We start from the raw sequence: 22,909 nt of genomic DNA, 5'->3' as shown, positions 1-22,909 counted from the left end.
GCAGGGGAGAGAGAATCCCAAGCAGGCTCCATACTGTCAGAAGGAGCCCGATGCGGGGCTCGATCTCACGAACCGCGAGATCATGGCCTGAGCTGAAATCAAGAGTCGGAAGCTTAACCGACTCAGACACCTCCCGACCCCAATTCCCCTACTGTTAAAGAGACAGCAAAGAGACGCTGAATACCCCAGCTCCCTCGGGCCAGCGTTGGCATCCAGCTTACGCACCCATTTGCTCTTGCGTATCAACATTAGAAAGGGAAAATGGAGCACTTACCTGATTTCAGCTGGTTTCGCCAACAACAGATTTTGGCTTAATGACATGCTTCTAGGTGGAAGGCTAAATAGATCGTGGGACAAATCTCTTGGTTGTATAAGGAAAATTCACATAAGCAAAAAAAAAAAAAAAAAAAAACAGTTGGTTTATGGCCATTCATCCACATCAGCTCAAGGCAAGGAATATTCGAGGAGTTCCCTGGGCTGAGCTGTGTCTAACAGGATTTTGTTTTCTCTCCTGACCCGGGAAACCTCTCGCCCCTCGGCAGTTTAACCTAGTGTGTGCCAGTTCCTGGATGCTGGACCTGTTTCAGTCGGCTGTGAATGTAGGATTTTTTATCGGTTCTGTGGGTATCGGCTACATAGCAGACAGGTGGGTGTCACACAAATGTGGTGGAATTTAAATAGTCCCGCAGGTCCGGAAAACACTCGGATTCACCTGCCCCTGCTTGAATAGCATCCTTTCCCAAAGCACACAGACCACAGTTTCCCGGCCTCATGGCAACCGTCTTGACAATTTGAGATGTCTTCCACTGCTTTGATAACCATGACCGACGTGTCTGTTTTCTAATTCCCCGGGGTCACAGAGGAATGTTCTATATTGGGCAGCAGTTTTTCCGCGTGGACTATCCAGAAGCCTAGGGTTAGAAGGGAGAGTAATAAATGATTTGATCTCTTTTGTGATTCCCAGTTCATTGGCCTCATCACTAGGTCCCCATTCATGAGCCATCAGGGCTCCTAAGCTCTCCCTCCTCTGCCTGCCTCTCATAGACCCAAAGCCAGTGTAGACCTGCCCTGCAGCTGTCCTTGCCTAGCCCACTGGGTCACAGAATTCCTGATAGGGATCCTGGGGACAGATGTAATTGTAGGTACGGAACCTAGGTTATCATCTGGTAGAAGGGACACAGGGGCCGTCTACCCTGACAGAGGTAAATATCCACTATCCAATGTCAGTGTTCCCGGAGAGAGACGAGGAAAGACCTGTGTGTGTGGAGCATACAGCAAATGGTCCTCTGAGGAGGTCCGGTTCAGGGAGCTAGTTTTCAGTGAGTCGCACTAATCCAGCTCTGCCTGTATCTTTTCTATGTCCATCACTTTGCACTCCCAGATTTACTGTGCTGAAAGTGCCTTTTAACATGCATTTTTACTCGGTTGATGGCCAATTAGATATTTTTCGGAGTCCTCAAAAGAGAAAGGACCAGAAAAATTTGCTTTTATACTTGATACTTGAGCACTCGAAATACCAACTATTTATTGGGTGTTTTCCATGTGCCAGGCACTGTGCTCCAGTGTTTGAACAGTATCATTCTCGTGAATAACCAGAGCCAGTGCTATGCAACTGTATAATAAAGACATAGAATCTAGGTAAACACGCTTTATGCGTATTGCTTTCCCCAACTAGATCTGTGCTAGAGATAAACCCAAACCTGTATTATATTAAATGTAAACAGAATATTTTCTTTGATGATGCTATATGGTCAGGCTGGATGGAAACTTGCAAATGAGTTAAAGATTGGTAACAATAGTTAATCCATCCCCTCCCAGGGGTATCTGCGCGTTCACAGCCCGGGCCCACCGTGGCGGCGGGAGGGAGAGGGGATGGCAGTCGAGGCCGCTGAGCCACAGGGCCGTCCATCCATCGTTCCACTTCAGCAACTGTCTGCTCTGCCCTCCTTCAAAGGTTCTTCCTGGGACTTTGTGTGGGAGGCTTGTGAGGTAAAAAGGAAGGTCATTTGCTTTTATTTTCATTGCCCCACAACCAATAGGTCGATGGTTTGGAGATGAGCCCTTAAGTCAGGAGAGCTGCAGGCCAGGGACGGTCTAGAGTGTGTGGCTGTCCGGCCCCCTGCCTCCTTGCCCCCTCTCCACTCCCTCCCTCCCATAAGGTGGGGATACTAACACTCAGCTGCCAGGACAGAAGTGAGCAAATAGGTGACTGAGCCTCTCGGCTGGTTAAAGAAATGAGTTAATTATTCTCATCCCACTCACAGAGAAGGAGACAGGTTATAATTCCCCACCCTGACAGTGCATTCCTGATTTATAATCCTGAGTCAATTATCCACCTTCTTGGATGACCTCATCTCATTATTTTGCTCCTATTGTTGAAATCTTCTATGTAAAGTTGATTACTCATTATTCTTCCCCAAAAAGCTATATACAAATCTTCATTTCTTTTCCTTTTTTTTTCTTGAAAGAGAGAGAGAGAGAGAGAGAGTACAAGCTGGGGAGGGCAAGAGGGAGAGAGAGGGAGAGGATCTGAAGGAGGCTCCATGCTCAGTGAAGAACCCAACGACGCGGGGCTCAGTCTCATGACCCTGAGATCATGACCTGAGCTGAAATCAAGAGTCAGACACCCAATCGACTGAGCCGCTGGGCGCCCCCATTTATGTTTCTTAAATTGTCTGAATTTCTGTTGTTTATTGCCTCTTCTGTTCTACTTGCATATGCGGGTGAGAGTCACAACAGCCATTGGATTAAAAAGAAAAAGCAAGTTATCTTTTGCATAATTAATGCTTTTTTCTGAACAATACTCAGATTTTATACAATGGTACAAAATCTCATGGAAAATCATTTCGTGCTACGGATTAAACTAACATTACTAAAATCGATTGCCTTCTGTGATGCTTTTTAAAGATATGAACCAACAGCTGATGAGGGTATCTTTTAGAAGAAAACCAGGAGGATATGATGAAAAGGTTACAAATAAGAATACTGAGTTTTACACCATGTCAACTTTCTGGAAGTCAGCTTTGCTGATGGAAGGGAGGAAGGAAGGAAGGGTGTGTGTTAGAGAATTTGAAAACAAGCCCTTAATAATATGTCTAACTTATGTCATCATTCAAACCTCCTAAAGAACATTTTTTAGTATCACCTGATGCAAAAAAAAAAAAAAAAAAAAAAAAGAGTAATCTCTCACCAATTCCAGATTTTTTACTCTACTGATGGGTAATTGTAAGTTCTGTATTTAGTGGCATGCCTGTAAATGTTTAATGACTGGCTTTCTGAGGGATAGAGGCCTGGTGTGTAGAATTTGCTGATTTCCCTGGTGTAAGTACTCCCACAGTGGTCCATTTCAAGCCACCAGAGTGAGGCCACTGGACACAGGGTTGGCCGGAAATAGGCACCATCGTATGGTATTTCCACTGTATGGATACAGCAGACGGAGGTAAATAATCTCATGAGCACAGATAATGGCCGAACACAGTAGAGTAATTAGGAAGCAATGTTTTGCATACTTATTACACTTGTTTTTAATCTAATTTCCTTAATTTTAAGTGTAGGATTTAATTTCTAACAGTGGCTGTGTTTAACAATTAGCTTGCAAATTTTCTGAGATCCTAATGACCAACTAACAAGAGCCAGCCCCCATTCCTCTATATTTCGTGATGGAACTAGATCAGAGCAGAATCGGAGTCTCAACGGGTCATAGTCAAACTTACCCAGCTATGTGAAATCTTCCAAAACAAGTCCTCCGCTACCGACCATGTGCCAGGCACTGTACTGGGCGCACTGATGTGTTATAGGTCATTTAGACTCATCACGGCCTCTTAAACATGATTTTGTTATTCCCAGTTTGCAGATGAGGAAACTGAGGCTCGGCGTCGTGACTTTATTTGGCACGTGTCCCCCGCTGAAGTTTTTCTGCATCACAGATTTGATTTTCTGAAGGTTTTCATGCTCTCAGTTTCCAATGGCAAATATTCTGTCTTATCAGCCACAGGATTTTGTCCATCTACAGGAGCGTGACTAGTATGGGAGGCCCAGGTCAACTTTGGAAGCTAAAGAGCTATCACCTGAACAAATGTTTAAAGACTCTTTCAGGGTAAAGGAAGGGGTGTGGGTAGGAGGACACGGGAGATGAAAGGCTAAAACATTTTGTCAAGATGGGATTTTGGAAGACTTTGAATAAAAGGCCAAAGAGGCAGATATTTACGGTGGGGAACCATTGGCTGAGAATTAAGAAATCAATGGTCCAAACAGTGTCTTAAGAAGTTTAGCAGTTTAGGGGCACCTGGGTGGCTCATTCGGTTAAGCGTCCAACTCTTGATTTCAGCTCAGGTCATGATCTCACTGTTTGTGACACTGAGCCCCACGTCGGGCTCTGCGCTGGCAGCATGGAGCCTGCTCGGGATTTTCCCTCACCCTCTCTCCCTCTCTGCCCGTCCCCAGCTCATGCATGATCGTGCTCTGTCACTCTCAAAATAAATAAGTAACCATACAAAAAAAAAAAGAAAGAAGTTCAGCGGTTTACATTTATTACTCATGAGAATGCTTGATCTTTCAATTTCCGATTTAAAACATTAACATTCCCCGATAATTGTTAAGGATGTTGTGGATTATTTTCAAACGGTCAGCTGGTATTGAAATGGTCTCTAGGACGTAGCAGCCTAGGAGCAGAGTAACTATTAAAAAATATTCAGCCACCATCAAATGTGCAAGGGAATGACATAAAACAGTCCGTGACTTGAGTTTGCAGTGGATAAGCAAAGACTGACTAAAACATTGCCTTCTCTGAAGAATCTTTAAAATACCCATTAACGGCCAACTAGGACGACTCTTAGAACAAAACAAGGCGGACGCGATGACAACATGAATTAGCAGTGCTCTGCCCCAAAGTCAACTCTCAGACAGCCTGCTTGACACACAGAAGGAAAGACATGGGGGGAAAGGAAGCCGGTGTCTCTAGCTCTTTCCGCGTAATATCTCACTTAACCCTCTTGTCGACTGGGTAGGACAGGTCTTTTCCAGCTGAGGAAACAGAAAGGTTGACTAACACAGACATCGGAGTAATTGGTAAGGCCAAGATTCAACCAGGTTTCTAAGTTTTCCCCTCCTCTGTGTCCTGGGACCCTCTCCAGGTCCCTAAGCTGATGAAAACCCAAGGCTCTCAGATAGAATGTGAAGAAGCTAACCTGGGGTACTCCATGACAAAGGCCCTCCACCCCCGCAGCTGACACCAGAGACCATTTCCGGGGAGACATACAAATACCACAAAGTCCAAAGGCAGTATTGAAATTTTTGTTTTTCCAAAAGAAAAACTCTCTGGGGTGGGCAGTTGATGGAGACTGTTGGTGCAGAGGCCCCAGCTTATAGGATGAAGGAAGACCCAGATGGGCCCCTGGGTGGCCTGGAAGAGTCACCCCCTGCCTGAAGACCCTCCACAGTGTGAGACTGAGAAGGTTCTGGGGCCCTGGGGTGAATGAGGCATAGAATTTTCACAGAGTGCCCTGGGGAAAAGTACTAAAGTGAACTGACCTGAAGTCAGGGATTCTCCCTAGGTGGGCATCAATCCGCATCTCCTGAGTTTGCCTAGTTCAGAGCCAACCTCCTCTTGAGACTTCCATAACTTCTGTGCATTTTCTACAGCCTTCATGAATCTAATCTAATTCTATTGTCTCTCCTTGCAGGTTTGGCCGTAAGCTCTGCCTACTGGTTACGATCCTCATAAATGCTGCATCAGGACTCCTGCTGGCCGTTTCCCCAAACTATACCTGGGTGTTAATTTTCCGTTTGATCCAGGGGCTGGTCAGCAAGGCAGGCTGGCTTATAGGCTACATCCTGAGTAAGAATGTTTGTGGCTGCTGCTTGGAGAATTAAGTGACATTGTGCCAAAATCCATAGGAGAAGGGAAGGGCTGGGCCCCAAAACGGACCCAGCTTCAAGAAAATGTTTAGAGATTTTTTTTTCTCTATCAAAAGTATTTCTAAAATCTTTTCAGCGCTCAGTCTACATTCTTTCTATAAAGAAAACAATGAAGGCAGAAATGAGGGTAAACATACCATCCAGATTCTAATATAACTTTTTAGGAAAAAGCTTTCTATACCTGGGGGTGTTACATACAGAGAAAAATCTAGCCCTGCAGGTCTATACATAAAGAAAATTCAATGGTGAGACATACGTCAGCTTTATGAGGGACTTCACTGCTTTGCATAAATGGATTCTTGCAAACCACTGTTCTCCTCAATTTATAGACAAGAAAACGGAGAATATAAGCCCCGTGGGCAATCTAGATTCGACAGCCGTTTGTCTGACCAGGAATATCACTTCATCCCACACACTGGTAGCCAGTTATGCTTAAACTCCACGGAGTCCGGGAGAATACTTGAATCCCAATAAATAGCATAACGCCTTTAAAGCCATAGTGAGAAAAATTAGCACCATAATTAGATCTGGGGGATTAACGCCATCATTACTTGCCCCTGGCTACATTCAAAGAGCATCCATACAAAGGGAAATGGGCGCTTTGAAATCTAAACCATCACCATCATAAAACTCTCATTACCCATGAGAACTAGAATATGAAGAGCTGGAGTATGTGTGCTTAGAATTTCACCTGGTAAAGTTAATTTGGGGAACTCTGAGATGCAGAAGGCTACTGTCTTGGTAGGCACCTCCCTAACGTATTCCCAGGCAACAAAAGAATTAATGTACAATTATTCAACCAGTAATTGGTTTTTAGAACACATGATATGTAGAAATATGTGTAATTTCATTGTATAAATTTAAATTTCAGCCTTCTGCCCATTAATCTCTTCTCCAGTCCCTCTGAATGTCCTTGAGGTACACCTTGCTGCTTGACCTCTTCCCTCCCCACCACCCTCAGACCTCTCCGTGACCGCAACCACTTTGAAAGACAGATATTTCTATTTATTGAGCACTTACAGACTTTTGTTTAACTCTGTTATAAATACTTTTTGATAATTCGCAGTAATTTCTAGAAACATTTTGGGGGCGCATTTATATTTGGTTTATAAATAGTTGACGTCTTGAACACGATTACTAAACATTTAGAGCAAAAGGTCTGTGGCTCGTGGAATATCTGGAATTGAAGTTCTAGAGTGTTTGCGAGAACGAAATGACTGTCCCCTAAGTCCATGTCCTGCAGACTTCATACAGCTGTCAGGGTGGAGCCATGGAATGGGGTAAAGCTGATTCGTATGCCACATGCAGAGCTACGCTGCCAACCTGGCTCTTGGAAAATAAAGAGCCGTGATTTGTGGAGTTGTCTGATATCTAAGTTGTAAATACTCCCACCATGACTGAGGTTAACGGGTTTAATGACCAAGTTGCAAAATCCCTGAAAATTTATAAAGCAGTTCGTGCAAGCCAATGCTAGCAGACTCCAATCAGTTGGGAAACCCACTGCTAGGTTTCCAAGACATTTACATGCATTATTAGGATTGGCAAGAAAATACTTAACTCATATAAGAGATGTTCATTTACATAAGAATCCTTTACAATCTCAATTCAGTGCTTGATCCATTTATTCACATCGTAAATTACCCCTGCCTTACTATTCTAGATCAAACTTTTGCAATGAGAAACAACTGGGTTACATAAAAAAAAAAAAAAAAGAAAGCAATCACATGGGGCACCTGGGTGGCTCAGTCAGTTAAGCATCTGACTTCGGCTCAGGCCATGATCTCGGGGTTTGTGAGTTCCAGCCCCGCATCAGGCTCTGTGCTGATGGCTCAGAGCCTGGAGCCTGCTTCGGATTCTGTGTCCCTCTCTCTCTCTGCCCCTCCCCGGCTCATGTTCTGTCTCTCTCTTAAAAATAAATAAACTTTGAAAAAAAATGTTTAAAAAAAAAAGCAAACACAACTTAAAAAAATAAAAACTTTGGATTGCTTCAAAAAGACATTTTTTTTTGCATGTATCTGAAATCCAGTCACATTTTCCCTGGAAATTATTCTATCGATCAAACATTTTGCTCACACTGGCAGGCCTTTCCCCCCCACCCAATGTGGAATTACAACATCTTATATTAATACAACAGCAAAATTGTAACAAAATCAGTCCCAAAGAACACTTAAAATTATGCAGAAAGTTGTATACAACATTCTAGAACTTGGACTCTTTTTTGAGGCTGGCACTCTAGTTTCCCCGAAGTTGGATGGCCAAGTCCCTGTCCTACTGACTTGCGTTGACCGTTTGGATTCTCTCTGCAGTTACGGAGTTTGTCGGGCTGAGCTATCGGAGAACAGTGGGCATCGTTTACCAAATGGCCTTCACCGTTGGGCTCCTGGCGCTGGTGGGGGTGGCATACGTGCTTCCTCACTGGAGGTGGCTCCAGCTCACTGTTTCCCTGCCCAACGTCTTCTTCTTGCTCTATTACTGGTAAGTCCATTTGGAACAAAAAAGGAAATAACTTGAACTATTTTGTTTTCCTGAAGAGGCTACCTCTCCTTAATGCACACCATCCTTCTGTATTCCAAGCTGTATTCCAAGGTGTATACTAAATTCTGAATTCACTCTTTTCCTTCATGGAAAGCCCAGGTCAGTGTTTCAGGGATAAAAACAAAACAAAACAAAACAAAACAAAACAAAACAAAAACAACAACAAAAAAACCCCCATGAACTTCAACATGTCTTGCCCTCTGGAAATCAAATGTCCTTTTGCTTCGGGCTTAAGAGTTTTATAACTCACATCTTTTTACATTATTAATGTGGTGTTTAAATTAACTTTTAGTGGCTGTAATGCCCTTGGCAGAGGTTGACAATATTACTACTCTCATTCCATCCCTGCTCAGAGGAGACTTTAGCGTACAAGTGTTACCGCTTAACCACATCCCTGCCCAAGGCACATATCTCTAATCAATCCAGCAGTCTTTATCCCAGATCAGGCAGACCATGTCAGTCAGAGTCGCCAGGACATGTGAAACTTGTTTGTCACACCTGCCGGGGAAACTGTGGAAACAGCAGAAACTATCAGAAATTCCTAATGCGAGTTTACCTGAAATCAAACAAGAGGGATGCTAGGTTATCGTGCAAATCCTTCTCTCAAGCAACAAACCACTTTCTGGACGTTGTCACCTCTTCCTCCCAGAGTCATCCTGTCTAAGAATTAAGCATCTCAACTCTTTCCAGAAAGCCTGGCTCTCCTGCAAAATCCGATCAAACTCTGAGAGGGACCCTTACCTCCCTCCCATATCCATTCTATCTCCTTTATATCTCTGAAGCCACCCGCACGATAGACTCACCCTGGTTTCTTTGACATTCGCTCTTCCATATCCTCCAATGCATGTTTCACACTCCATTTCTAAAATTAGTTCCACCGTGTTCCCTTCCTGCCTAAAAATCTTTCAACGGTTTTGTTTTCCTGATGCTTTAGCATCACAGAAAAGGTGCACCTCTCATCCAAGTTCTGATCACCTCTGATGTGTTGCTTCTTGCCATTTTTACTCAATAGAATCAAATTTAATTTACCTCCAATTCTACGACCTCCGTGATGGGACTACATCATCGAAAATCAGTGGAGATATAGAGTAGAAAACAGATGTTTAGGGGGAAGAGTGGAGGCAAAGAGGTTAGGTAAGGGACTATCGTCATAATCCTTGCAAGAGAGACAGAGCCTGAGTTAAGACAAGTGGTGGCCTATGAAGAGGAGAAAACCAGAAATAAGTTTCATCAGCGAGTATCTCCACCCATTTGGTGGAGACCAAATGGGAAGGTTTAGAGAGAGGAGGTGCCTCGTGGGTGGAGTGGAGGCTTCTGTGTCTGCACGTGCTGAGATAAGGAGCACAGGAGGAGGGGTGGGTTTGAAAGGAGGGATGATGAGGGTGAGCTTTGGACATGCCGAATCTGAGATCCATCTGGAAAGGACATCAACGTGTACACGGCCAGGGGTGGTTGAACTTGAGGATCAGAAATTCAAGAAAAATCCCCCTGTTGGTGGGTAGGGGATAGAGGCAGTTCCTCAGAGGAAAGGAGCAGAGCCCGGAGAGGAAGTGAATGGGGCAGAACACAAAAAAAATATACTAAATTCTGAAAGCCTAGCTGAGGACAAGGAGCCAGGACAGAAGACAGAGGCGGTGCCATGGCTAGAAGGGGTGGGGGGTGGGCTACAGGGGCGGAGGGGATGCGATGGTCACCAGAGGAGGGACTCCATGCAGGCTGACCAAGGCCAGTGGGGGGCCCTGTCCCCTGCCCAGTGGCATTTCTCTCATGTCTCTGTAACCTTCACGTTTCACTGCTTGCTGGGATCAGCTGTTCACCTGACACGGTGAGACTGGCATGTGTGTCCCGGTAGCTGTCAGCTCTTAGAGGTGAGGTGACATTAGAAGCCCTCTGGCACAGCTTCCTGCCCAGGGCTGGAGCCCCAGAGCAATGCCCCCAGAGGATCATTATTCAGCCTCTGCTTGAAAACTATTCTCGCTCTTACTCTGTCATCAAGCAAGCGACTTCACTGCAGAACCCAAAGCTCGTCTTCAAGAGACTTCTCATTGACCCGGAATTTACCTTCCCGGCATGTTTACCCAGGGTTCCTAATTCTGCACCGAGAGCTTCAAAAAATTAATTTCTATTCTACCGGGCAGCTCTGTACCTATCTGGATGTGCCTCCGAGGATCCATCCAGACTTTCCACTGGGAGGCTAGCCGTTTCTGGTTCCTGTCTTCTCTGACGTGGCTCCCAGGTCCTCCTTGACCCTTCAGCTCGCTTGACACCTGGCTCGGCTGACTCCGCTTCTTGGGGTGTGAGCGACTGGGCCGAACCTGTGCGTCAAATGCGATCTAGGAAAATCATGCTACGGCATCACGGCAGAAAGGATGCTCACCGTGAGCTGTGGATTGGCCGCCGCCGAGCACCACATTTCTGTTCCTGATGTCGAGCCTTCACTGAGGAATTGGACTTGATTCCTCTCTCCATGGCACTCCCACAAACATCCATCCCGAGTTGCTTTTGGGCCCTCTCAGAGCAACTTTCTCCCCCAGGGTGAGGCCCCGACATGGGGCCTTCCGGACTCTATGCCAGGACTCCCACCAGGGCGGTCCTTGTACCTCCTTCCTGCCAGTCCCTCTTCCTCCCATCGACCCTGAACCGGCTACTCCAAGAACACTCTCCAAACACAGATCCGGGTGGCTAGAGTCCTGCTCCAGGAGGTACAGGGCCGCCCACCCCGTGTCCTGCCAGATCCAGCAATCTGGCTTTTAAGCTCTGTTACCATCTTATCTCAAACTCTTACCTCCTCCCTTTGAGAAATCAGCTCTCAGAATAATATACGTAAAATACTTGGTTTCCCCCGTGAGGGAACTGCCTTCTGCTGTCCCCATACCCGGCAGATCTCAGCACTCGCAAAGCCCAGCTGACCCGCCTCTCCTCCCTCTAGCACAGGGCTGCCTGGGCATCCGGTTGACCACCGGGGACCCTGAAGAGGATGCCCCAAAAGTCTCCTGCACCAGGCTGAACACAAGTCAGCGTGTGAGGGAGGAAAAACCCACGTCGCCTCTGCAAAATTTTAAAAAATTCTTTTCTTGTGAGAGAACTTTGAAGACTGCTTGTCTCAGCAACTTTCAAATACGCAATACAGTTCTATTAACTGTGGTCACCGCACCATACGTCGCATTCTCAGGGCTTCTAATTGTTTTGTAACTGGAAGTTTGTGCCTCCTGACCCCCTGCCCCCATGTTGTCCGCTTCCTCCGCCAGCAACCACCCATCTGTGCTCTGTATCTATGAGCTCGGTCTGTTTGTTTTGGATTCTACATATAAGTGAGATCATGTGGTGTTTGTCTTTCTCTGACTTATTTCACTTAGCGTAATACCTTCTAGGCCCACCCGTGTTGTCGGATGGCAAGACTTCATTCTTATTTATGGCTGAATACTATTTCATTGTGTAATATACACCACATCTTCTTCAGCCATTCATTCATCCATCCCCGGGCACTTAGGGTGTTTCCATGACTTGCTGAAGTAAACACAGGAGTGCATATATCTTTTTGAATTAGTATTTTTGTTTCCTTCTAATAAATACCCAGAAGTGGAATGGCTAGACCATGTTGTGCTTTCTATTTTGAATGTTTTGAGGAACTCCACACTCTTTTCCATAGTGGCTGCTCCAGTTTATGTTGCTACCAACAGTGCATAAGGGTTTCCCTTTCTCCACACCCTTGTCAGTGTTTATTGCTTGTCTTTTTGAGACTAGCCGTCCTAACAGATGTGAAGCGATATCCCCTCGTGGTTTTGATTTCTATTTCCCTGGTGATGAGTGATGTTGAGCATCTTTTCATGTACCTGTTGGCCATTTGTATGTCTTCTCTGGAAAAACGTCTATTAGGATCCTCTGCCCATTTTCCAAATCAGATTTTTTGGTTTTTTGCTACTGAGTTGTGTGAGTTCTTTATATATTTGGGGTATGAACCTCTTAACCTGGCACGTGATTTGCAAATGCTTTCTCCCATTCAGTAGGCTGCTTTCTGTTTTTGTCGATTTCCTTTGCTGTGCCGCCCCTGCACGGTTTTATTTCCTTTGTAGATCCAACCCAACCTCACTTGCAGACACTTGACTGTGACCACTGCGGGAAGAAGGTTCAGTAAGACCTCCACCCATCCCCCACTGAACAGCTCTGATAACACATGCTATTCCCTAGGTGCATCCCTGAGTCTCCAAGGTGGCTGATCTCCCAGAACAAAAATGCTAAAGCCATGAGGATCATTAAGCACATCGCAAAGAAAAATGGAAAATCTCTGCCAACCTCCCTTCAGGTGAGCCAGCGGCTGAACTATCAAATGATGGAACGGTGACGAAGGAGAATCTGGTAAAGCCGTGTGTTCTCAATGGGAAGTCATAGAAGGGGCCCACCATATGCAACAGGATGTTTCCGTGGTACTCGGATTCATGGTCCCCGGTAATGTATTGGATTCTAAATAGATCCAAAGCAGAAAAGGAAAAGGAAACTGAAAATCACTGAAAGGCAAATGAGGAGTTTCTACCATGTGTCACCCAAGGCTGTGTGGGCCACTTGTACCCAACTACCCAATGTCTTCCTTACCAGATCGGGGAGGGGGGTGGGGCTCACAGAGGCAAGAGTCTTCAAACACAAATAATTTCTTAGAATTTTAAACATTTTGGATAGAAATTGTCTCAAAACATCGTGAGCACTCTCCTGCCCTCTGGAAACAAACAAACAAACAAACAAACAAGTGGCTGGGGTGCCCATTTTCTCTGCATTTCGTGTTTTGCCTCTAGGAGACCTCATCACCTTTAACTTAAGCCTTTTTATCTGGTGGGATAGAACAGAGAAAATCAAGCTGATTGGAAAACTGTCAAAATAAGAGTAAATCATCTCTGTGTGAGGATCTAAGCTAGGCTCCCTGTAAGCATTTGCGATTTATATGACTTTAGAGTTGAGCATTTGGGGACTCAGAGGCTTTTTTTTTTTTTTAAGTTTCTTTATGTATTATTTTGAGAGTGTGTGAGGGAGGGGCAGAGAGAGAGGGAGAGAGAGAATCACAAGCAGGTTCCGTGCTGTCTCGCAGAACCTGTCGCGGGGCTCAAACTCATGAACCATGAGACCATGATCTCAGCCAAAATCAAGAGTCAGACGCTTAACTGATTGAGTCACCTGGGCCCCCCTGAGAGCCTTTTTTTTTTTTTTTTTTTTTTTTTCACTTCTTCTCTGGTTTCTGGTGGTTGGGTAGACAGTCTTTTCCGCTGATGACCAGCCAAGCACTGATTAAGTTTTAGGCCATTTCAGAAATTGGTCAGGGATTAAAGCACGTGAGTCACTCTGGCCAAAGTTCAGGTTCACGGAAGAGCGGTAAGTCCGCTGGAGGTTCTTCCTCTTGTCCTCGGGCTTTTAGCACCCGTCCAGTGTTGCTTTTGGAAGGAGTGGTTTTTGCGAACATTCTGCTTCCTAAAACCCCGGAGACTGGGTCTCAATTCCACCACCTACTATTTTCTTCTAAAGCCGAGCTTCTGGAGCATTAATACTTGTGCACAGGGTGCACCTGGGGACCTTGTGGAAATGCAGATTCCGATTCAGTCTGTCTGGATGGGGGCCCAGGTCTTTCATTCTAACAAGCTCTAGGCGATAAAGAGCTGCTCCCAGCGCAAGGGTCCCAGAGCAGAGCTTCCTGACTGCAGGGTCCCAGCCGGTCCTGCAGAGAGGGCGCCCCATGCCCTCAGCCCACAGGGCCACTGAGCCAGGCCTCCTCCTGCCCCCCTGTGCTTTACCTCCAAGGGCCCCTTGACAGAGGCACATGAGTTACCCAACTCCCCCAAATCCCAGCTTCCTCTTCTGTGAAAGGGGTGAAAAAAGGTAGACACTAACTTCCAGGATAGTCCAGATTAACCGAGCTAGTACATATGAAAGGCTCACTATGAGCCCCCAGAAAGTGTCACCTACTGTTGTGATTCCCTGTACTACACAGGGACACTGTCTTTTTTTTTTTTTTTTTTTTTTTTAACATATGAGATTTATTGTCAAATCGGTTTCCATACATACAGGGACACTGTCTGTAACCACACAAAGCTGTTCCTACGATTTCTATTCCTAGAGCCTCAGACCTGATGAGGAAGCTGACGAGAAGCTGAATCCTTCATTTCTTGATTTGGTCAGAACCCCTCAGATCAGGAAACACACTTTGATCCTGATGTACAACTGGTAAGGAATGTTTTTCACTTCAAAACCTCGCCACATTTTTTTAAAGCCCCATCATCCACATTAAGGGAGGGACCAAGAGCACCGTTACATAGCCTAGTTCCAGTATCGGTATTGACCGTGGATGGTGAGGGGACTCACTTATTGCAGGCTTTCCTGGTATCATTTTTTGGGGGGGCAGAGGTTGAAATCGGCTTACAGTCCCAAAGCATAGATAAGCACGTTCTCAACTTCGGCATTGCCTTAGAATCTCCTGGGAGGTTATAAAATACCAAGCCCAGACTCCCCACACTGCCCCCCTGAAAATACTGATTTAATTGGCTGAGGGAAGGTCCAAGGCACCGATATTTTAACATTCTCCAGATGATTCCGGTATTTAGCCAAAATGGACAACTCCTGGTTCTATATTTATGATGAGTGTAGATCTCTCCTTATCGTACAGGGCTAGCAAGGGAAGGGTCTTTTCCTTTTCTTGTCTATTGGAGAAAAAAATAAACTTACGAATGAGAACGAGCCACAAAGAGTAATCCACTAACTCCACAATCCGTGGCTGAAGCGTGATTGTTTTCACTGTCTGCAGGCTTCTCCTGGAGCTCTGAGCCCTCACCCTGCACCAAGCCTTCCTTAGTCCAGTGAACTTTCCTTTCAGTGTGATTGGACTGACACCGGCCAAACGGAGATTTGTGACCACTGGCAGAAACAAGGCTCACCAGGAATTAATCTGGCACCCTTTACAGTACTGCGCGTAACACGAAGCAGTGAAATGTGGCTTCGTTAGCCTTCTTTCCTTTTCTGAATAATTGTGGCTCTTGCCAGGGGTCTTCCTAGTTTCCATTACAGATAACAAACACTTTCAGTCGACAAAACCAAAAAAAACATCGTCAAAATGCTATCTGGATGGTGTCAGAAGAGAAATCCTTAAGAAGTGAGGCCGTATCCATTTGGGAATTTGGTACCCATTTGGGTCTCTGGTCTCCTAAAATTTGAATTAAGTAGCCAAGCCTTTTGATCCCGATTCCATCAGAAAACCACAAAGAGATAATAATTAACAGCCACTAATAAACTGATACAGTTTTACCAAATAAATCACTCTAGAAAGAAATTTCTTCTTGCCTTTCAGTTTGGCCAGGGAATGCTATCTTAATTTCTTCTGCTTTCCTGGTTCTGGGGTCACAACCAGCCACCACAGTGGGTCAGATGATGCAAAAGCAGTGGAAGAGAGGGAATAGCACTAAGATGACAAAGAAAGGTGACCCACAATCCACTCTCATTTCCAGAAGCCGCTCCTTCTCGATGATTTGCTTTTGGTGCTTGACTTGACCTGAGCTCTCCTCTTTGCTCAGGTTCACGAGCTCTGTTCTCTATCAGGGCCTCATCATGCACATGGGCCTTGCAGGGAGCAATTTCTACTTGGATTTCTTCTACTCTGCCCTGGTGGAGTTTCCAGCTGCCCTCCTCATCATCCTCACCATTGACCGTTTAGGTCGCCGCTATCCATGGGCTGCATCAAATATGGTGGCAGGGGTAGCCTGCCTAGCCTCGGTTTTTATCCCTGATGGTAAGTGTCAGGCCAAGCTGGGGTCTTGTCTTCTAAGGCCCTGAGAAGAAGGAGGTCATAGCCTTCTGAGAGTAGGACTATGTAATTTGTCATCCAAATCAATTTGGAAAGAGTGAACACAGTATCTGGGACCTCCCTGAGCAAACCATATAGCTACCCTGTCTTTAAGAACAATTGTACCCAAAGGTTGCCTGACATAATACAATCACATCTGATTGTTCTCTAATGTACTAGAACAAGAAAGGCTAAGGGGACTCATGCTACAGACCATTGGCCTGGCCCAGAAAAGAAAACATGGGCTTTGCAGGGGTAGAGCAGGCCCAGGGTTAAAGTCTTATTTTAGTGTTTCCCAGACACTATCTAGACAACTCCCTTGGCCTCCCTGCATCATTCTGCAGAACAAATAAGGAAGTTTAGGTAAATGCAACAAATGAACACTTATTCAGTTCCTTTCCTTCTTTTTAAAATGCGTTCTCAATGGAGAGGAAGAACCTATATGATAGAATCCTCTTAGCAACTAGGAGCTTTGTTTGCATCCTTCAGTTATTAGCAATTACTTAAAATATTCCCATATTTTACCGTTCCTTGTGGGCGACCTCTATAGACTAGAGTTGGCCCAGCTTTGAAAACTGGTATAATTCTGTCATCATTCATGACTGGGGTCTAAAGAGACTGTTAGAACTGTGTCCAAGTTAAAACTAACAGATGTGGGGAATCTTGCTCAAGACTTGGAGTTTATAGAAGAAGCATTTTGCGTTCTCAATCCATTCTGGAATGCGGACTTTCCCTTTGCATGCCTCTGGGGCACTGTTTGCAGACCAGGGTTTGGAGGCCGCTACCCAGTGCAGCGTGGGTAACTGGTGTGTGTTCGCCCCTCAGATCTGCAGTGGCTAAAAGTTACAGTCGCGTGCTTGGGTAGGATGGGGATTACGATGGCCTACGAAATGGTTTGCCTGGTCAACGCGGAACTGTACCCCACGTTCATCAGGTTAGCACGCTTTCCTCAACGCGAAGAGGGTGGTCGGGACATTTGGTTGTTGGCTAGACCTAGCACAAGTGCCAGTGGGGGACACCTTTTCAGAGGACACCTTCCTTTCCAAAACACGGGTAAGAGAAGATTAGAACATGTGAAGGCAGTAACGAGGCCACATCTCACACTTACGGCTAGGGTGAAATACAGCGTATTGACTGCAAGAGAGCAATGACCAAATGGCCCTGGGAGAGCGTGGTCAGAAACAGCACACACACAGGACCACAGAACAGCGTAGAGAAGACAGGTGATAAGAGTAAAATCGCCCACCCCCCCCATTAAAAATCTTCAAAAAAGCTAACATGAAATAAGCACAACAGAATAGGGAGGGAACTGTGTATCACACCATTTGTGTGTGTTGAAAATAATGTGAACACACACATATAATAATGTGAATTTTTTTTTTCCAGTTCACAGACATTTTAGTGATGTAGGGAAGTATTTATGTGGAGGCGGTGGGGGATAACTACCATCCGGCGAGAAGCTAAAAGTTCAATCCGTTTCCTGCATTTCAGGAATCTCGGTGTCCTTGTCTGCTCCTCCATGTGCGACATCGGTGGCATTATCACTCCGTTCCTGGTCTACCGGCTCACCGACGTCTGGCATGAGCTCCCACTGCTGGTTTTTGGTAAGAGATCCTCAGACATGTCTTTGAATGAAACCCTATTTTCCTAGCATCCGCCATTTTTCTATCTCAAAATAGGTATCATGCCTACCAGCAACTACTAAATACAGCTAGTAATTAGGACTACTCTTAGCGTTAGTAAAACTAGTATTGGTAATACTATTAGTAGCTACTAAGACCCAGGCATGGGAGCCCACTAGGACTCACGGCCTTTGTGGTACAAAGTTCAAGAGGGAGTAAGATGGAAAGACATTTGCCTGAAGAAAACCCCTAACTCTCCTCACCGATTTCCACCCCTCCTTGGGTCTCTTTGTCAAAGAGCTCACTCTGCCTCCTCTGTGGCCACATGTGAGAAGATACACAACTCTTCGCTACATTACTTCAAAGAAAGGCAGTTATGGTTTTGCAAAGAGTGTTTTCAAAATCCAGGGGAAACAAAGACCACCATTAAGGAAATGCATTGGCTTAACGGTGCACGTGTGCTGGTGTCGGGCACCCCTTCTTCGGATTCCTTGGACAGTTAGAGTTAAGGAGGATTGGCTCAGTGCTTCCTTCCAACACTGAAGGAATGCACCAGTGCTGAGCCCTCCCCTCTCCGACCAGCCTGCAGCCTGGAAAGTGACAGAGACAAATCTAATTATCAGCAATTCGCACACAGAGGCCAGTGTTGAAGGTCTGCAGGCTTTCAAAGGGCTCTGGGAATCCTGGGCACTTCCGTTCACTCATGGCCATTGCCCTTCCCCGCAGCTGGGGACTGTGAGACCGACCCTCTCCTGGGCACCACGCAGAGAGGTGTCCAGATTCACGCACACAGCATTCACCTTCTCACGTTAGCCAGGAGGCCTCAATGCACTCATTTTCATCTTCTTTTAGATCCATTGGGAACCACTTTTAATCTGACAAAAAATGTAACATTTTCCCCCATGGGCCTCCAACACTCACTTAACTGGAGGGAGGGAGGACAAGACCCTCCGCACATTGGACGAACACCCAAATGGCTTTTCCCCTAATGCTGCGCATTGTTGCACACAAACATCTCCGCTCCTTCCTCTTCTCAAGGGATTCGGGAAGGGGAGAGGGGGTTTTTCCACTGCTGTGCATCTGCCAGCAAATGCTCCACGCCGCTAATAGAACTTCCCCTCGGAATAGACCCAAAGAAGTCTTCTATGTTGCAACGTAATAACAGCAAGATGGCCAAAGTTGGGAGAACACGAGCTCTTTACCCTGAGATAAGCATGATTCGGCCACAGAGTGGCTGGTACCACTTACCTATGGGGCCTACATGCCCCAGGCGCCTTCCTCTCCCCACACCGGTTGAGGGATCCGCACAGAGCCTACTTTCCAACTTAGAGGAGTCCCAGAAGCCCCTGTGGACTCCTTCCTTCCAGGGAGGAAGGTGGAACCGCCTCAATCTCGGCCCCTCCCTTAGGTGGGCAGTGAGTGATTATGGGTCAGCGAGACATTTGTGGGTTAAGAACAGAGACTTCATTTACCAGAGCAACGTAAGGTCCAGACCTAGAGGAGCCTCTGTTAACCCTCCCTCAGGATTCACCTTCCCCTTGAAAAGATAAAGGATTTTAGCTGCATTTCACCATTTCAAGTAAACTCGAAGACAACTCCCATTTTTATTGGGAAGCGAAACTAACACTTTGACATTTTTATTCCTTTGCGTTTCTTTTGCACACAATAATGGTGCGCCAATTGTGGTCTTGAAATCGCCTGAAGCGGTTCTCCAGAAGCCTGAAAATCAACACATCCGAAGCTGAGAAAACCCCAATTGGAAGAGCACTGAAAAAAAAACTGATTTAAGAAATAATTTGGTTCTGGGCGCCTGGGTGGCTCAGTCGGTTAAGCACACAACTCTTGATTTCAGTTCAGGTCACGAGCTCATGGTTTGTGAGTTCGATCCCCACACCGGGCTCTGTGCTGGCAGTTTAGAGCCTGCTTGGGATTTTCTCTCACTCCCTCTCTCTCTCATTCCCCCCGCTCAAAAATAAATTAAAAAAAAATTTTTTTTTTAAAAATCAATAATCTGGTTCATTAAGCCTATCTTTGCAAATATAAAATGCTAAAGGGATGACAATTTGAGCCATCTATTATATTCTCTACATAATTCACTTACTTCAGAGGATCAAAGCCCGCGGAATATGTTTATTGCTTGCACGAGTTACAACCAAGTGAATCGTTCGTGGTTTGGTGAGACTCCGAGGGGAGAGCTACCTCGTTCATACGCTGTGGCGGGCACGGCCACTTAACAGGCAGGAAGCCACTTGAGTCACACAACAAGCATGTGATGTGGAGATGTCACCCCACTTCATGGCTGAGGTTCAGAACAGAACTTCCCAGGGCTCTGAGACCAGTGAGTGGAGGCTCCCACGTGGAGCCCAGGGACCCGAAGCTACAGCCGGCGTCCTGAACCGTGGTGGCCTCTACTCCTGCCATTTTGCAAAGATGTCAAAACGGAGTCCAGTGTGCCCTTCTTTTGAAACTCCAAACCAGCGAAGAACCCCCACCTACTTCCTGCTGTCTACTGTAGCAAAGCATAAAATGTGACCTTAGAATCCCAAAATGTTAGCGGGGATTTAAGGAAGCATAAACACCCTAATGTTTACGATTACCCCCTAGCGTGTGCAAAAAATTAGAGCTGGAGACAAGGGAAAAAGGAACGACAAAAAGACTCTATCAACCCCCCGAATTAAAACTAAAAGCATAGGCCTGGCTATACTTTTTCATACTGCGATACAGTAATACATGATTCATTACCTCTGCTCACAGTGGTCCAAGTTTCTGACTCATTTTCATTACTAAGTGCTTTATGTTGGCAGGGTTATGTTCTTCCTTTCCTCGGAGTTGATTTTTTTTTCAGAGTTATTTTCTAACTCCCATGTATCTTAATATCGTGGCAATGTTCTCTAGCCTAGAATAACCTTGACTCAAAATGTTAAGTATTTCATCTCCCTATAAGGAATTGCAATCCAACGGAGTTTGGAATCAGCAAAATATTTATAGGACAGTCAGAGAGAGCAAAGAAACCCGTAACTATAGAAAATCACACACAAACGTTTTTTTGAAGAAATTAGTGGAGTTCTAATTATAAAACCTGAATGTTTGGGGCCCCTGAGGAGTTTAGTTGGTTGAGCATCTGACTCTTGATTTCAGCTCAGGTCACGATCTCGCGGTTCGTGGGATCGAGCCCCACGTCAGGCTCCTGGCCAACAGCAAAAACAACCAACCTGTGCATTTTAGTTCTTAATGTGATTTGCATCTGTTTGACCTTCAGCTGTGATTGGCTTGGTTGCTGGGGTACTGGTGTTGCTGCTTCCGGAGACCAAAGGGAAGGCTTTGCCTGAGACTATAGATGAAGCCGAGAACATGCAGAGGTAAGGAAGGAGCTGAAATTCCTCTGTGCGTGCGTGTCTGGGCCAGTTCTGAGGCCAGGTGGAAAAAAAAGAGGAGGTTGAATTTGTAGCTCATGCCGTACGTTGAGATCGAGTCCCACGAAATCAAAGACTGAAGAGTAAAAACAAAACAAAGCAAAGCAAAACAAAACAAAACACAAAGAAACAGTAAAATAATGAACACACGCTAGGAGATACCCTGATACTTTCAGAATGGGGAAGGTCTCTGTAAGTAGGGCAAAAAATCCAGATCCCTTTGAAAAGAAGATCAGTAAGTGTGCCTTTCTGAATAAAGAATTCTGCATTGAAAAACCAACATCATCTAAAAAATAATAATAACAAATGTGGAGAAAATATTTACTCCTCGACAAGGGGCTGGTTTTCCCACTATATAAAGGGCTCTGACAAATCCATTAGAGGAACCACCCAAAAGGAAAAAAAAAAATGGGCTAAGGACTTGAATAGGTAGTTCAGGGAAAAGAAAAGAAAAACAGCTCTTAAAGGTATGAAAATATGCTCAAATCTCCCATAGTAAGACAGGTATAAAGGAACACCACACTACTCACAGCTGAGGTTGTCGAAGATTAAACTGCTCGTTAACGTATCATGTTGGGAAGGACCGTGGGGAAAAGGCATCCTGTGTTGTCAGTGGGAGTAGAAACCTGAACTCTCTGTGATGGCAATAGTATCAAAAATGTGCATTTCTTTTTACCCGGAAATTTCCACCCTTCTAGGAGCATATATGTACAAGATTAGGGGGGCACAGGATTACTATTTAAGACCGTGTTTTATGTAAGAAAAGATTGGAAACAGCCTAAATGCCCACTGATTATATAAATTATGGTAGGTCATTCGATAAAATACTCTGCAGCCATTAAAAAGAATGAGGCAGGGGCACCTGGATGGCTCAGTCGTTTAGGTGTCTGACTTCGGCTCAGGTCATGAACTCACAGCTCGTGAGTTCAAGCCCCGCGTCGGGCTCTGTGCAGACACCTCAGAGCCTGGAGCCTGCTTCGGATTCTGTGTCTCCCTCTCTCTCCGTTCCACCCCTGCTGGAGCTCTGCTTTTCTCTCTCTCTCTCTCTCTCTCTCAAAAATAAATAAAGATTAAAAAATTTTTTAAAAAATAAAAATAAAAAGAATGAGGCAGCTTTACACGCACTGGTAAGGAAAGTTCTCTCAGATATATTATTAATTTTTAAAAGGGAAATATAGAAAGTAAATATTCTACCATTTCTGTAAAAAGAATGAACAAATAGGGGCACCCAGGTGGCTCAGTCGGTTAAGTGTCCGACGTCGGCTCAGGTCATGATCTCACGGTTCATGAGTTTGAGTCCCACGTCGGGCTCTGTGCTGACAGCTCAGCACCCGGAACCTGCTTTGGATTCTGTGTCTCCCTCTCTCTCTGCCTCTCCCCCTCTCATGCTCTGTCTCTCTCTCTCTCTCTCTCTCTCTCTTTCAAAAATAAATACACATTTTAAAAAAAGAATGAATAAATACATATCCGTGTTAAATATCTATATACATATACATATATATGTGTATTTACTGTATCTCTGAAAGAAGATGGAAAAGCTGTAACATTGGCCATCTGTGGAATTGGTGGGCAGAGAACGTAGGTGGGAGAGATTTTCTTTTTTTTTTTAA

The 22,909-nt window shown here is 45.3% G+C and overlaps 1 protein-coding gene across 1 annotated transcript in view; it reads left to right on the top strand.

The window, feature by feature from the left end:
- SLC22A2 (solute carrier family 22 member 2) overlaps window positions 1-22,909 on the top strand; it is a 30,219-nt gene that overhangs the window by 1,714 nt on the left and 5,596 nt on the right. Inside the window, exons 2-10 of the mRNA XM_042937437.1 lie at window positions 543-646; window positions 5,682-5,836; window positions 8,223-8,391; window positions 12,640-12,754; window positions 14,549-14,655; window positions 15,996-16,210; window positions 17,090-17,198; window positions 17,756-17,868; window positions 21,146-21,245. Coding sequence (XP_042793371.1) covers window positions 543-646; window positions 5,682-5,836; window positions 8,223-8,391; window positions 12,640-12,754; window positions 14,549-14,655; window positions 15,996-16,210; window positions 17,090-17,198; window positions 17,756-17,868; window positions 21,146-21,245 — 1,187 coding nt within the window. The remainder of the gene's footprint in view (window positions 1-542; window positions 647-5,681; window positions 5,837-8,222; window positions 8,392-12,639; window positions 12,755-14,548; window positions 14,656-15,995; window positions 16,211-17,089; window positions 17,199-17,755; window positions 17,869-21,145; window positions 21,246-22,909) is intronic.

This window comes from Panthera leo, chromosome B2, assembly GCF_018350215.1.
Source record: "Panthera leo isolate Ple1 chromosome B2, P.leo_Ple1_pat1.1, whole genome shotgun sequence".
NCBI lineage: Eukaryota > Metazoa > Chordata > Mammalia > Carnivora > Felidae > Panthera > Panthera leo.
This window is presented reverse-complemented; position numbering and strand designations above follow the sequence as displayed.